The sequence below is a fragment of the Manacus candei genome, unplaced genomic scaffold (assembly GCF_025592945.1).
Source record: "Manacus candei isolate 608988 ecotype Guabito, Panama unplaced genomic scaffold, ASM2559294v1 h1tg000057l, whole genome shotgun sequence".
Taxonomy (NCBI): Eukaryota; Metazoa; Chordata; class Aves; order Passeriformes; family Pipridae; genus Manacus; species Manacus candei.
Window position 1 is genome coordinate 14,486,878 of NW_026138105.1, and position 14,368 is coordinate 14,501,245.

Consider the following 14,368-nt stretch of genomic DNA (forward strand, 5'->3'; position numbering starts at 1 on the left):
CCTGTCAGGCTGAGGGAAATCCCAGTAGCTGTCACATCAGCATAAATAAATGGAGAGGGGAGGGCACTCACTCTTGCCTGTTCTCTGAGCAACTTTTAAGTTTCAATGTACTTAAGCTAATGCAGTCAGTTCTGTCAAGAGTCCTTTTTTGTTGCTCACTAGCCAAGTTGCACTTTACAGCAATTTAAATAAATCCTAGCCACGAAGCCAGACAGCCCTTTGGATGAGAGCAAGCCCTGGCTTTGTACATGGGGTTCAAGACAAGGTGCAGCTGCAGGCCTTCCCTTCTGTGAGACCCAGCTCAGAATAAAAAGCACTTCAAAAGAGGGAGTCTGCAGGAGAGCTCCCAGTAGACTGATGGGGTTAGAAGCCTCCCACCCCAAATGCAGAGAAGGAGCACTCTTTGATGTGCACATAGCCCTCCACAACACACTGTCTAACCCTCTTTAGGGCCCTGAGATACCATCTTCATTTTAAAGATAGAAAATTAAAGCAACTTCGTCATGGTCAGACAGAAAGCCTCAGGCAGAGTGAGGAACCCAACCAGGTCTCACATCCCATGCTAATGCCTGGCTTGTCCTCTATAAAGAGATTGAAAAACCAGCCTGTGACTGCAGAACAGGTCAGACCCGATGGCTTCTGAAGAGCATCATCACAGCTCCCCTGCCTGTGCACCGCAGATTGGGCCGAGCCCGTGCAGACACAGCCTGTGCTCCCAGCCAGGGGTGTGCAGGCTGCACCCAGGGACGCTCGGAGCTTTGGCCCTGCTCTCGAGGAGTTTCTCTGCCAGAAGAGCAGTGGGGTGGCTCTGTCCCCAGGGATGTGTGGGGACTGCACCGGCGGGCAGCTACACCGGGGACTCAAAGCAGTGGGATTTCGAACACAGCCGCTGTGCTGTGCCAGGCCCCACTGAGCCTGGACACTTGACACTTTGGCACAGAGCGAGTCTCATCACCTTGCTGAATTACAGTGTCCATCTGCCTGATGCTCCCTAGATACAGGGAGCAGGAGCCTTAAGCTGTTTCTTTGTCTTTCCATATGAAGGAGAGATCATTTTCTTTTCTAGGTCACATAACAGATCAGTGACACAGCAGGGTCAGTAAAGGGAAAAAAACAAATACAGAAAAAAGCCCAGGCTCCAATCCCTAGAAACAGATGCAGAGATGGCAACCAAGTCCAGAGGCACAGTCCCGCTCCCAATAGCACCAGCCTTCCATGGCCTCCAACCTCCTCCCCTCACCCTGGACCATTCACCCTGGGAATGGTCCAGCCAAACCCCTGGGAAGCCACAAACATCACTCAGTGGCACAGAGCCCTGCCATTGCCCTTTGGCACCAGCTGGTTTCCCAGACATAAGCTGAAGTCAGGTAAGGACTTTAGCCCTTCCCTCCCAAGCCTGGAGATTAACCCCTGATGAGAGGGTTTTGCTGCTCCTCAAGCAAAGACAAATCTTGTCACAGGGCAGAGACAGGCTGTGTCCTCTGAGTCAACACGTGCTGGCAGCCTCCTGTTCACCCCTTGCTACCAGTGAGCACCAGGGGCTGTGGTGGCACTGCCAGCAAGACCTGAGAGCCTGACATGGGGGCACAGCCCTGCCATGAGCCAACCTTTTAATGAACACCACTCCACTCCTGCCTCAGGAGACCTTCTGCTGGGTCTGGGCTGAGGGAGAGACCCCAGACCCTCAGCACAACTCAGGATTTGCAGTTCAGGACTGCTGCCTGTGGTGACCAGCCCACCCTGAGCCCACACACTGCAGGGGGACCAAGGGACCAGCACCATCGCTTAATTCTTTTAAAGAAACAACACATAAAGCAATAAACATTGAAGGTGATAAGAGTGAGTCACTTACCAGTCCAAGATGGAGGGAGCAGCCAGAGCGGGGACTTGGAGCACTAAAGCCACTACAGACCACGTGGATGATAAAGGTAGTGGTGAAGGAGGAACATCAACCATCCTGCTCTCAAAGGGCCTACTACTCCCAAATGTTATCAATTACTTAATCATCCCAGTCAGCACCCACTAATCACCCAGAGAGAGCAGGCCTGCTTCTTGTGATTGCTGCTGAAGCAGATTCTGCTGATGGGGCACTGCCCCTGCCCTGTCCCCTCCAGCCCTCCCACTGGCCCTGCACAAGCTCCAGGATTCAGCAGCTCCTCCATCACAGGTGCTAAGGAGCTCACAAGGCCCCTCACACATGAGCTACACTTTTGTTTTGTGAGGTCTGTTTGTATTTAATTATCAAATTGCAAAGTATTTACATCCACGTTAGAGTTTCAAAGCATCTCCACCCCCCCACCACCCACAAAGCTGGACCTTTTCAGGTTTTTTCCCCAGTTTTATTTTTATCCAAAAAAAAAGACCCAAACAAATAAAAAAAAAAAAAAGAAAAGCTAAATATTTTACTTAGACACCAAAAAAGGCAGGTGAGGGGAGCTGGGGAGAGACACAGATCCACATGTTCTCTGCATAGTTGGTTGGAGATCTTTTACAAAAGACTGTGTAAAAAAATTATAACAGCAGAGGAGAATGACTTGCAGGATTTGATGGGGCCCAGGAAGCCAAAAAGCATCCTTAGGTGGGGGCTCCCCTCTGGAGTTTATTGGCTTAGCAAATAAACTGCCAGCCAACACTGGGGGTGGAGGGGAGGCTCTGAATCCCCGGGGCCTCCGGGCCCTGCCGGTCGTGGTGGCGAGTCTGGAGATGCTGAGTCCCAGCAGAGCCGCTGCACAGAACCACGATGGACACACGGACACGAGGACACACAGCCCTGTGCAGGAGGGCTCCTCTGGCATTGCCTTACCGTCTTCTGCCCTGAAATGTCCCCAGCACGTCTCCTCCGGCAAAGCTTCCCGAAATCCATGGGGCATTAAGCCAGCCCGGGGTGCTCCTTGTGCCTGCTGCTTCCAGGGAGAGCCAGAGCCAGGACCGGCTGGGTGAGCAGGTCCAGGCTGCTCCTGACCCCCTGTGCCCACAGGAGAGCCTGCACGTGCTGCAGACACCCAAAGGCCAAACTGAACTCGTGTGCCTGCCTTCTCTCTCCCCAGCTTCCAGACCAAATCTGGCTTCTCCCAGGGATGGGGATTTTGTGGAATTCAGGCAGAGCTGTGGCACAGGCCACAGGCACAGTCCACCCCTCGGAAGGGCTGCCAAGGGACAGGGTGTCCCTGGTAGTGCCAATGGGGACATGGCAGCTGCCCATCCCAAAGGGCTGCAAACAGGGGAAGACCCAGAACATGGAGGTTTGGGGAGACCCTACCCAAACACAGAAACCTGTAAGGAAGGGAGTGGGGGAGAAAAGGCTCCAACTTTCAAAATGATTTAAAAACAAATCCATTAATCCAGTCACTGTTCTTCAAGCCAGCAGGATCTCTCCATCCAGCTGAAGAGCCTGATCAAGCTGATTTTGAGGGTTTTACTCAAAAAAGGAGCCACTAACCAACCAACCAACCAAGTCCTTGGTTCATAAATAAGTGTGCAGGGAGCTGTGGGAGTGAACGGGAAGCAGTGTTGTGCCTGAACGCTGCTCTGGTGGAGATCTGGGGTGGGGCTTTTAACCACCCCCTGCCCACACTGGGCTCCCACCCAGCTTTCCTGGGACACTGGTACCATGGTAGGGACTGGTGAGAGGAGGGTTGGGTCTGCTGCCTGTGACGAGGCTGTGCTGGAGGGACAGCCCATCCCACAGGTGATGGGGAGGCACAGAAAGCCCCCTGCCCGAGGACTGAGAGGTGGGTGAAGCCACTGGCTCCCCTCTCTGTGTCCTTCCCCCCAGCACTCCTGCCCTGCAGCACTCCCCAAGCCCCCATCCCACCATGGCCCAGGAGAGCATCTGAAGACCCCCCAGGTTTTTCTCAGTGAGTGGGGCTGGCACCCGAGAGGTGAGGGAGAGAAGCTTTGTGAACCACCACAGTGAAGGGTTTCCAGCTGGATACAGCCACAGGAGGGGGAAAACCAACCCATGCAATGAAATCTAGGTCTGGGAGGGTGTGGGGACCACTCAAGGGTTATGTACAAGCAGGCGTTGAGTGGAAGAGGGCAGGGACTGGGGTTTGCCACACAGAGTCTGGGAATCAGCCCCATGGGATATGTGTGGGGCAAAGCTGGGCAGGGATAGCTACCCACCTCTGAAACACGGCTGAGGACTTTGGGAGCAAGCAGGGGGGAGATGAGGATGCAAATGTGGCACAGCACTTCCCAGGATTCTTCTCTGGGATGGTGGCATGTGGCTTGGGATGCTGCATGGGGGCTGCAACCTGGCAGCTGAGACATGAGGGGTAAAGGGAAGCCAGCTAAAAACGTACCAGGTGAACAAAAGCATCTGTGAAAGATGAGTATGTCCCCCAAAACACTCCCAACACCCTCAACAGCTACATGGGCCGTGCACCCAACCCCCACAGTGGCAGTGGATTTGGTGGCAGGGCCAGCCCGGGGGACTCTGCTGGTGGGACAGCTGGTGGCAGAACCAGGGGTGGAGGCTGAGGGGCACTTTACAAGGAGGTGGCTGGAAGACCTGGAGTGTGTGATGAGAGAAAACACAGCAGGGCAGCAGGGCTGGCTGCAGACAGGGTGAGGGCTCTGTCAGCATCCCCTGTGCCACTCCCAGGAGGGGAGAGACATGTCCCCTGGGGGAACAGACACAGCTGGAAGATTTCATCGTGTGCCCAGGTGCTCCTATGGGACAGCGTCCATCACCAGAGCCAGGAGCAGTCAAATTTCATGGTTCCAGAACCCACTAGCCATTGAGGTCACGGCAAGGCCAGAGGGACCACCAGAGTTCTGCTGCCATCCCACGCTGGCACCACCATCCAGTGCATCACCCCCTTTGAACCAGCCAGGGATTGTGCCATCATGACACTGAGCTTAGCTCAGTTGGTTAGAGCATGTAGCTAATAACACCAAGGTCGTGGGTTTGATCTCCGTGTGGGCCATTCACTTAAGAGCTGGACTTGACGGTCCTTATGGGTCCCTTCCAACTCAGCATTCTGTGATTCTGAATCTGTGGTGAAATGTCTCTGCCAGCATCCTCAGGGGAACCGGAGCCAAGGGGGAGACAGTGGAGAGGGTGAAGAGGCAGGGAAATTTGTGCTGATTTAGAAAGGGGGTGCAGGAGACTGGGGCCATGTGTCTGAGGTGGAGTGATGCTGTCCCCCAATCCCTCCAGGCTCATCCCAGAGCTGTAGGGGGGAAAAGTCTCCCAAAAGCCAAGTCTCTTGGCAGGAGATGCTCTGCTCGCCCTCCCGAGCCAGCTCCGCCGGCGCCCGCGGGCTCCTCTCGCCAGCGGGACAGCGCTGCTCTACGCACGGGCCACAAGTCTCAATGAGCAATGGGGGGACCCAGCACCTCCCCGGGCGGCATCCGCAGACAACGCCCCGTCCTGCTCCAGGGCTGCTCCACAAAAACAGCCCCTCGGTGGGGAGGCCAGCCCTCGGTGCCCTGCGGCGAGGACGGCAGCGTCCCTGGTGCCAGGAGGAACTCCGGGTCTATAGGTTCTCGCCGGGCTGGTACTGGGGCTCTGTCGAGGTGAAGTAGTCCTCCAGGAAAGCCTGCAGGTACTCGAAGGTGGGTCGCTCCTCCGGGTCCTTCCGCCAGCACTGGCACATGAGGTCGTGCAGGGACTCTGGGCACTCGGGCGGGCAGGGCATGCGGTACCCTCGCTCCACCTGATCCAGCACCTCCCGGTTCACCATCCCTGCGTGCCAGAGGAGACACGGCATTGATCAGAGCCGGGCCAGGTCCTGCACTGTGCCTGTCCCAGGGGACACACCAAGGGTGCTGTGCTGGGACACCCCTCAGGGGCAACCCCAGTGACCCACGGAGAGAGAAATGCCCCCAGCCCAAGAGCATCTTGTCCCTGCCAGCCTGTCACCTTGCTCTGGGCTAGAGCGGGACAGGGTGGCTGGGACCTTGCATCCTGGCCAATCTCTGCTCACCCCAGTGGGTAGGATCTGACCTGGGAAGGGGCAGCTCAGCCCCAAAGGGCAGGAGAAACTTTGCATCAGTTTGTTACTCCACAAGGATGGCTCTGAGGGCCACGGAGTGCCAGGAGTAAGCTCTGGGCATGAGCAGCTGGCATTGGGCACTGCAATAGGGACAGGGCTTCTGCTGGTGGGTGCCAGCCCTCACCTGGGTATGGCACTCTGCCCTTGGTGGTCAGTTCGGTCAAGAGGATGCCAAAGGACCAGACATCTGACTTGATGGTAAACCTTCCATACAGAGCTGCTTCAGGGGCCGTCCACTTGATGGGGAACTTTGCACCTGGATGGAGAGGCAGCGTGAGGGGCTGTGTGGGGCCACGAGTGTCTCTGTGCAGTCAGAGCCACGTGTCGGCTCCAGACACAACGCACACCTCTGGGGACCAGGGACCAGTGGCCATTGCTCTGGTGCCACCCGCCTGGGCACCTCGAGGGACACACACCTTGACGAGCAGTGTACTCGTTGTCCTCGATGAGACGTGCCAAGCCAAAGTCAGCCACTTTGCAGACCAGGTTCTCCCCCACGAGGATGTTGGCTGCCCGCAGATCCCGGTGCACGTAGTTCATCCTCTCCACGTAGGCCATGCCGGATGCGATCTGTGGGGACCAGCACATGGGGCATTGAGGCTGACAGGGTGACACAAGGGTTCCCAGGGAGTGCCCAGCAGCAAAGAGGGGAACAGCTCTGCAGTGGCACCCAGCTGGGGTGTGGGAACAACCAGCTGCTCAAACAACCCCATGAAGACACGGCTTTGCTGGCCAGGGAGAGCCAGTGGCAACAGGAATGGGCAAAACGATGGTCCCAGACTGCAACCCAGCTCCAGGCTGAGACCCAGGGGGGACCACAGCACCCACCCGAGCAAGGCTGCACAGCACCCCACTACCTGACCAGTGACAGCTGTGACAGCCCAGCGAGGGGCTCAGGCAGCCAGCGCCCTTGGAGGGGGATGCAGGACACCCACCTGGGGATGCACAAACCCACCTGAGCCGCCATATCCACGAGCTGGGGCAGCCGCAGGTACTTGCCCATCTCACCCTTCAGGAAGTCCAGGAGGCTCCCTGTGAGGAAGACCATGGTCAGAGCAATGTGGAGGAGCAGTGTCCCTCAGCCACACCCTCGGTGTCCCTCCTGTGCTCACCCTTGCTCATGTACTCGGTGACAATGTAAATGGGCTCCTCTGAAACCACGGCGTAGAGCTGAACCAGCTTCTCGTGCCGGAGCTTCTTCATGACCTGGGCTTCCTGCAGGAAGGCCTCTGGGGACATGGTGCCAGGCTTCAGTGTCTTGATGGCCACCCGGGTGGTGCCATTCCAGGTCCCTGTGGCACAGGACACGCGGCTCAGGACACACGTACGGGGCAGGGGGCCGTGTCCCTCACTTGCTCCCCCACCCCACTGCAGGCTCTGGGCACCTGCAGATGGCTGGGGACAGGATGCAGGTGGTGACAGGGAGGGGACAGCAGGGAGGGAATGCTCCTTACCCATCCACACCTCTCCGAAGCAGCCCTGTCCCAGCTTGACCTCCAGCCGCAGCGATTCCCGGGGGATTTCCCAGGCATCCTTGGCAAGGCCTTGGGTCTGGGGCTTGGATGTGGGGCAGACGTTGGTGAGACGGTGGCACAAGCCATCGGCGTGTTCTAGTAAAGGAACAGCAAGGTGACACTTGGGCTTTTAGGCACGTGATGCCTTTACCCCACATCCTCCCAGCAAACACCTCGGGGACCAGTACCCAAACCCTGTGCCCTAAAACCCAGGCAGCTTTTCACCAGGGTCCCACATAACTGGTTTGGGGTTCCCCAGCCCTGTGCTGGCTTCCCAACAGCACCCGCCCTGCAGTGAGAGCAGGCACAGCACCCTGGGTGCCACCAGACCCCAAGGGGACCCTGCATGGCTACCCACTGGAGTAGTAGGCCACCAGCTGCTGCAGGCTGTTGAACTGGGTGCGGGAGGTGATGTAGAAGCCGCCGCTGTCCAGCTTGCGGATCTTGTAGTGCTTCACGTTGAGCCCCTTGGCGTTGTCGAAGTCGGAGACAGAGAGGCAGTAGGCACCTGTGGGCAGGAGCGAGGGGCTGGGGGAGATGTGCTGCAGGCAGGAGCTCCCCATGGGGTCCCACGGAGGGTGGGCGTGGAGGAGGCAGGACTGGGCATGCAGGCTCCCTCTGTCACCCAAAGAAGAGGATGGGGAGCAGCTCCTGGATGCCCCAGCTGGCACCTGGTGGCAGGGAGGGATGGCACGTACCCCTGGCTACAGCCACAACACGCAGTCACAACCTCCAGCTGCCCCCTGCTTGCACAGCAGCTCTGCCAAGCCTTGCCACCAGCCATCCTGTGGGATGTGCTAACCAGGGGCATTGTCCCCCAGCCCCCCAGACCTGTCAGGTCCTTCTCTGCAGCAGGAGATAGGACCAGATGGGACGCAGGCTGGGGGGAGCTCCTGACCCACCACCTCTACATCTCAGCATCTCAGAGGGGAGCCAAGGGCTGGTGGGCCTAATTCCCTGCTCCACAAACACCCCTTTGGGATCCTGGCTCCGCTCTACCCATACAAGAACAACACAGTGCTGCTGAGGCCACAGAGAGCAGAGATGAAGATTTATGCTGCTGCTTGAATGAGCTGCTTCCACCAGAATAAAATAACTAGTGATAAGTTCAAGGCATAAAAACAGAGAGGCACATCAAGGGGCTTTTCCCAAAGGTGCATTTGGAGCCACGTTTTCAGGTAAGAAACAGCATCCTCAGGCAGTCAGACCTCAAAGATCACAACTCACACTTTTGGGAGATATAAAACAAGTATAAAGAGTCGTCAGACTTGAAAGATGGATTAAAGTTCATCACTCCCTCAGCCTGCCTGCCCAGGAAGTACATGTTCAAGATACTGCCACTATACAGGGACCAGGGAAAACCAAAAAAACATCTACTTGGGGGCAAAGAAAAAAAACAGGAAAAAAGAGCATCCTGCCAGGTGGTTCTGCTGGGGATGGAGAGGCTCCCAGCTCCCACCCTGCCATGAGCTGAACCATCTCTCTGAAGGGTGCCATGGGGCTGGGAGAGAAGTGGCCACGTCCCTCCAGACCATGGGCTCAGTGGTGTAATGGTGTGTTCAGCACAGTCACTGGGGATGTGATGGGGGCAGCAGCACTGGCTCCCTGGGGATCAGCACTGGCAGGGGAGATCCCAGGAGGCTGCCCATGCTGAGGGGCATCGCTCAGCAATGCAAAACATCATCTCCTGTCTATAGAGGTATGACAGGTATGGTATATGGTATGACCTTTTTCTCCTTCTCCCTCCCCCCATGCCTAAGCTGGGGAACTTGGATCCCACAGAGTGACTGAGGGGACTCAAGGTACCCCCACACCCTTTAGAGAGGGTCTCTCTGAGGCCAGTCCCCCCCAAACCCGCTCACCTTTCGTGGTCTCACTCTCCCGGACCAGGAAGGTCCCTCGGGGGTTTTCGGGGTTGAGCAGCAGCCGCTCGGACTCCCGGCGAGTGATCTTCCCAAAATACCACCTGCAGGAGCAAGGCAGCAGCTCAGCACCCGGCACCTCCCCACCCCTTCCACTGCCTGCCCAAGCAGGGGCCTCAGCCCCAGCCTCCACACCACAGGTTTTGGAGACCAGGGGCTGCATCTCTGGGCTTGGGTGCCTCAGGGTGTGCCTTGTCCCCATCCAGCCCAGGCTGGGCATCGCCCAAGGAGCAACCCTGCTCCACAGGCCTTGGAGCACCTTCACTCTGAAAGCCTTCCCAAATGGGATCCCTGAAGCCCCCCAAGCTCTTGCTGAGGGATACCACGCTGCTGGCTGGGAAAGGGACATAGCTGGCACCTCCTGCTCTGAGACATCTGGCTTTTCCCCTGCCTGCTCCCCCTGTGTGACAGCTCCCTCCACACTCAGCCTGATCCGCACAGGTGGAGCCAGCAGTGTGTCCATGTGGAGGAGTAAAATCATAGAAACATAGATTTGGGTTGGAAGGGACCTTAAAGATCACCTCATTCCAAACTGCCTTCCTGCCACACCTTCTACTAGACCACGTTGTTCAAAGCCCCATCCAATATGGCCACGAAGACTTCCAGGGATGGGGCAGCCACAGCTTCTCTGGGCAACCTGTGCCAGTCTCTCACCACCCTCACAGGGAAGAATTTCTTCCTAACATCTAATCTAAATCTCTCCTCTTTTCGTTTATAACCATTTCCCCTTGTCCTCTCACAGGCCCCTCTGCCCACGCAAAAAGTCACTCTCTCTCTCTTTTATGAGCCCCCTTTAAGTCCTGGAAGGGTGCAATGGAGCTTTCTCTTCCCCAGGTTCTCCATAAAAACCAGACCAAAAGCATCCACGGCCCCACTGTGCCACTGCTCCCCCTCCACCACGCAAGCACGCTGCACCACTGCACTCATGGGCCTTAAAGGAAGGCTGGAAAACATTTTCGGGGTTTGCACACTCAAAGGGGAAAACAGCAAAGAGGAAGGCTTCCCCCAGGATGGAGCAGGGGCAGGGAGGAACACTCGGGGTGAGCTTGCTATCACTCTTTTTTAAACTGTCTAAAAGATGGCAATTACTCTTCAGCCTGGATGGAGTCTGAGGGCGCGACATAGTTACTGGGGATGTAGCCCGTCTGTCCTGTAGTGAGGGAATGAGCCAGCCACCAGTCACCTTCCCTGCAAGAGAACCAAAACACACTCAGTGTGAAGGCAGGAGCCCCCCAGCCAGCCCCTCGCCCGCCCACAGGCACCGGGGGAGGACGAGCCAGCGCAGAGCCCTGCCGGGAAGGGGGACAGCCCTGCAGCCCCAGCCCCACAGCCAGACCCCAGCCAGGAGTGCTCCTGCTGCCAGCCCCTGCCCACAGCTCCGTCTGGGTGAGCTCTTATTAGTGGGGCCACTCATCTGCACATGGGATGAACTTTAAACTTAAACGGGGCAGGGCAGTCCCTGAGCCAGAATACCTTCGGAGCCACCTGAATGGGAACGGGGTCTGGCTGGAGGCTGTGAGGCATTGGGGGTCCCAGCAGCAGGACAGGGGGGAGCAGCAGGCGAGGGGAGGGAGGGGAAACAGGGAGAAGCAACAGAAGGATGGCAGCAATTAACAAAGGCACCAGGAAAACCCAGGAGAGTTAGTTAAATACAGGCTGCAGAAAAGCAACAGGAAGGGGCTGAGGTTTGGGCAGGGGGTGAGCCCTGCCCAGCAGTGATGCCCAGCCTGGATGCAGTGGGATCTGTCTAGCCTGGGTGCCCTGCCCACAGCCCCAGGATGGGCACCCCACGTGGCTGCAGCCCCGACCTGAGCTTCGTGCAGCCCCACAAAGGGCGGGCTCAGCCTGCACAACCACAAGTGTGACTTGTCCCCAAAAACCTGGGGCTTAGCCACCATCCAGCCCTCCAGCCCTAGGATCAGCAGCCCCAGGCATGTCCCCAGGAGCAGGAGTCTCTTCCCCACTCTGCCCTCCTGCCCACCAGGCTCCTGCTCCAGACAGGGCTGGAGAGGAATGAATAGAGAGGAACAAGAGGACAGCAGGAGGTGGCTTCCCCTTCCTGCAGACAGCAGGGCTCTTCCTCCCACCACCTGCATCTTCTTGCCCATCAAAGACAGTCACCAAACTCATCCTGACCACAAGGGAGACGAGGCTACAGGAAAACTGCAGATTCGTGGGAACAGCCCCGTAAGGATGCAGGAACTTGGCAGGACAACCTCCACAAACACGTTACAGAAAAACACTAATAACCTCAGTCACCACTGCAGGGCTCATCAGACCACATCCAGACCCATCCCTGACCCTGCAGATGTGTAAACCTCCATCCTCACTCCAGACACACCAGCAGCTAAACTAGCAATGCTTCCAAGTGGCCAGGAGAACCCAGACACGGCCCCCAGCTCCCCACAGTGGTGTCAGTGGGGTAGGGGACAGCAGGGACCTTCCAGGCCTCTCCTCCCACCCACAGAGCTGGGCTTTGCCCCTGGACCAGCCTGGCAGCAGCCCTGGATGGCACTTCAGCCTCTCCCAGCCCCAGTACAGTGCATGGCAGGCAGCTTGGGCTCCCCAGCCAGGGCTGCTGCCCCAGTCACCTTTACTGAGGGGGCTCTGAAAGCTGGTTGGGCTCTTTCCCACAGGGCCAGAGTAAACATCTGCTTGAAAAATGCCCAGCTTTTGACTTGTGGCTTCATTCCAGCTTGGGCTGCAAGCTGGGAATTCAGCAAAAACAAACTATTCCAAAAATATCTCAGCGGGGAAAAAAATAATAATCATCATCATCATCATCAAAACAAAGCATTTCAACAATTCCCTGCACAATCTTACCCAAAATATCCCACCACATCCCTGCTGGCTGCCAGCTGGCTGGGAGGAGACCTCCTCCCAGTGGAAATGGGACCACGAGAGCCTTTCTGCACTGGGGGGATTGGGAGGCTGACGTGGAGCAGGGATCTCAGTGATGTGGAAGCTTCTCCTTCTGTCCTGCACAACCTTGGTTAAGTCAGAGCAGCCAAAACCTGCCACCACCCTGCAAAGCCACTATGGCCATGGGCTCCTGCTCTGCCCAGGGCCTGCCAGCCCTTCCCAGACTGACCCTCTCCACAGCTCCAGGGATGCCCTGCCAGGGAGCCTAGAGGAAGGAGACATCACAAGCCTGCCTGTTGCTGTTCCCAAAGTGCAGCAGCCTGAGCTGTTCCCAGACTGTCCAAGCATCTCTGGGAACTCAATGAGGAGAGTGATTCACGCCCTGAGCACTGCACAAACTGCCCAGCTTCCTCCACTGCCTCTCTCCCTGTGGACATCCCACCCACACAGACACTGGGAAGGTCAGCAGCTACATCCTGCACCCTCCACCAAAGGGCTGTGTCACCAAACGAAGCCCTTCTGCCCCCCAGGATGCTGCAGAGCCCATCACAGCTCGACCCTTCCCTCTGAACGATAAATGGAAGCAGAGAAAAAAAAAGTGTGGAAACCTCAGAAGTGATACGAGGTGTAAAGAAAAAACCCACATATATGGGCCTGGTCTGGACCTCCACGAGCAGAGCTCACTTTGCAACAGCCCAAACTCAAGCATAGGGTTCTTACACTGCTGAGGTTGAAAGTAAGAAGCCCCCAAACCCCCAAATTCAGGCTTTTCCTGTAGCATTGAAGCCCTGAGCATCCTGGACTTCATGGATGAAACAAATCACCCTTAATAAACAGCACTGGAACAATGAGAACAAGGATCAGATTGAAAACATGTTTGTGCAACACTGCCCGAGCATTGCAGAAGAAATCTCACTCCCAGGGTGTTCCCTTGTCTTTCCACTCTTTGACTTTGCAAAGCTGTTTTGGGTGCCCAGGTTGGAAAGCAGCAGTGGAGGGGAACAGGAGCTGCAGACCCTTGGGGACCCCGTGACAGCTCCATGCCTGGGGACACTGGCTCTGCCAGCCAGGCTCCAGACCATGTGTGCCACGTTAGGACAGACCACACATGGATTTAATAATACAGGATCATGTTTAGGAGCATCTTCCAGCTGGCCATGCTGCCCTGCTCTATGCAGCACGTGATGTGTGTGCTGTGGTGACCAGGACGGGGAGCAAACCAGGGGGTCAGACTCCTAAGGATGTGCTTGAGTCCCCAGAGTCACTCATGAAAAATAAAAGTATAATTAAAAAATAATAAGAAAAAAAAGGCAAAAAAGGCCAGGAGGAAGTGAAGAGCCAACTGGAAAGGAACTGCAGAGGGGAGTCAGGCACAGACAAAGAAAGGGGCCGGGTTCAGAGCTCCCAGGTGCAGACATAGCTCTGGATGGAACAGTTCCCCAGCATGGGAAGAGACTCCCTGGTCTGTCCCAGTTCCTCAAGGAAAACAAACCCAATTGACCACAAAACCATTGGTAAACCATCTCCTCCCAGCCCTGCTCCAACCAACCTGCTCTAATGTGGGAAGCAGATGGGTTTTGATCATGTAGATCATTAATAATAACAGTAATAATGTGCCATACACACCTGACATCCACTTTCCTCCTAAGTGACAGCATGGAGGGAGAGAAAGAAGAGTCAAGAGAGAAGGTGAGACCAGAGACAGCTTGCAAGCACAGGGGAAAGCACCCGTGGAGTTGAGGAATGTGTCCAGGCAAATGAGAGGGAGCTGAGCATGGACGGGGATGGGGGACCAGTGGGGACATGGCCCTGTGTTGGAGGGCACAGACTGGCCAGCAAGCTGAGGAGGCAGCTTGGTGACAAGGCTGCCAGGCCACGGTGACCAGCAGCAGGGCTGGGAGGACGAGGAAGCAGGCAAATGATTGCTTCTTGCATCAGTGTCCTTGGACAAGTCACTGTGTCCATGCACATTTGGGGGCTCTCTCTCTGAGCCCCCATCCCTGGGAGAGCTGGTCCTGCTAGGTTGGGCTGGGGGTTCCGCAGGAGGGACAGAGATGGCAGCTCACCA

General features: G+C 56.6%; 1 protein-coding gene across 3 annotated transcripts in view; it reads right to left on the reverse strand.

Moving 5' to 3' along the window:
- Nucleotides 1-3,344: 3,344 nt before the first annotated feature.
- SRC (SRC proto-oncogene, non-receptor tyrosine kinase) overlaps nt 3,345-14,368 on the reverse strand; it is a 29,604-nt gene continuing 18,580 nt past the window's right edge. For 2 of the 3 annotated variants that reach the window (XM_051803035.1, XM_051803034.1), the window contains exons 5-14: nt 13,927-13,944; nt 10,528-10,626; nt 9,379-9,482; nt 7,875-8,024; nt 7,457-7,612; nt 7,115-7,294; nt 6,958-7,034; nt 6,419-6,572; nt 6,127-6,258; nt 3,345-5,692 (exon numbers count right to left, since the gene is read on the reverse strand). In XM_051803035.1, coding sequence (XP_051658995.1) covers nt 5,484-5,692; nt 6,127-6,258; nt 6,419-6,572; nt 6,958-7,034; nt 7,115-7,294; nt 7,457-7,612; nt 7,875-8,024; nt 9,379-9,482; nt 10,528-10,626; nt 13,927-13,944 — 1,279 coding nt within the window. In that variant the 3' untranslated portion in view covers nt 3,345-5,483. The remainder of the gene's footprint in view (nt 5,693-6,126; nt 6,259-6,418; nt 6,573-6,957; nt 7,035-7,114; nt 7,295-7,456; nt 7,613-7,874; nt 8,025-9,378; nt 9,483-10,527; nt 10,627-13,926; nt 13,945-14,368) is intronic. The other variant, XM_051803036.1, reaches the window with a different exon arrangement.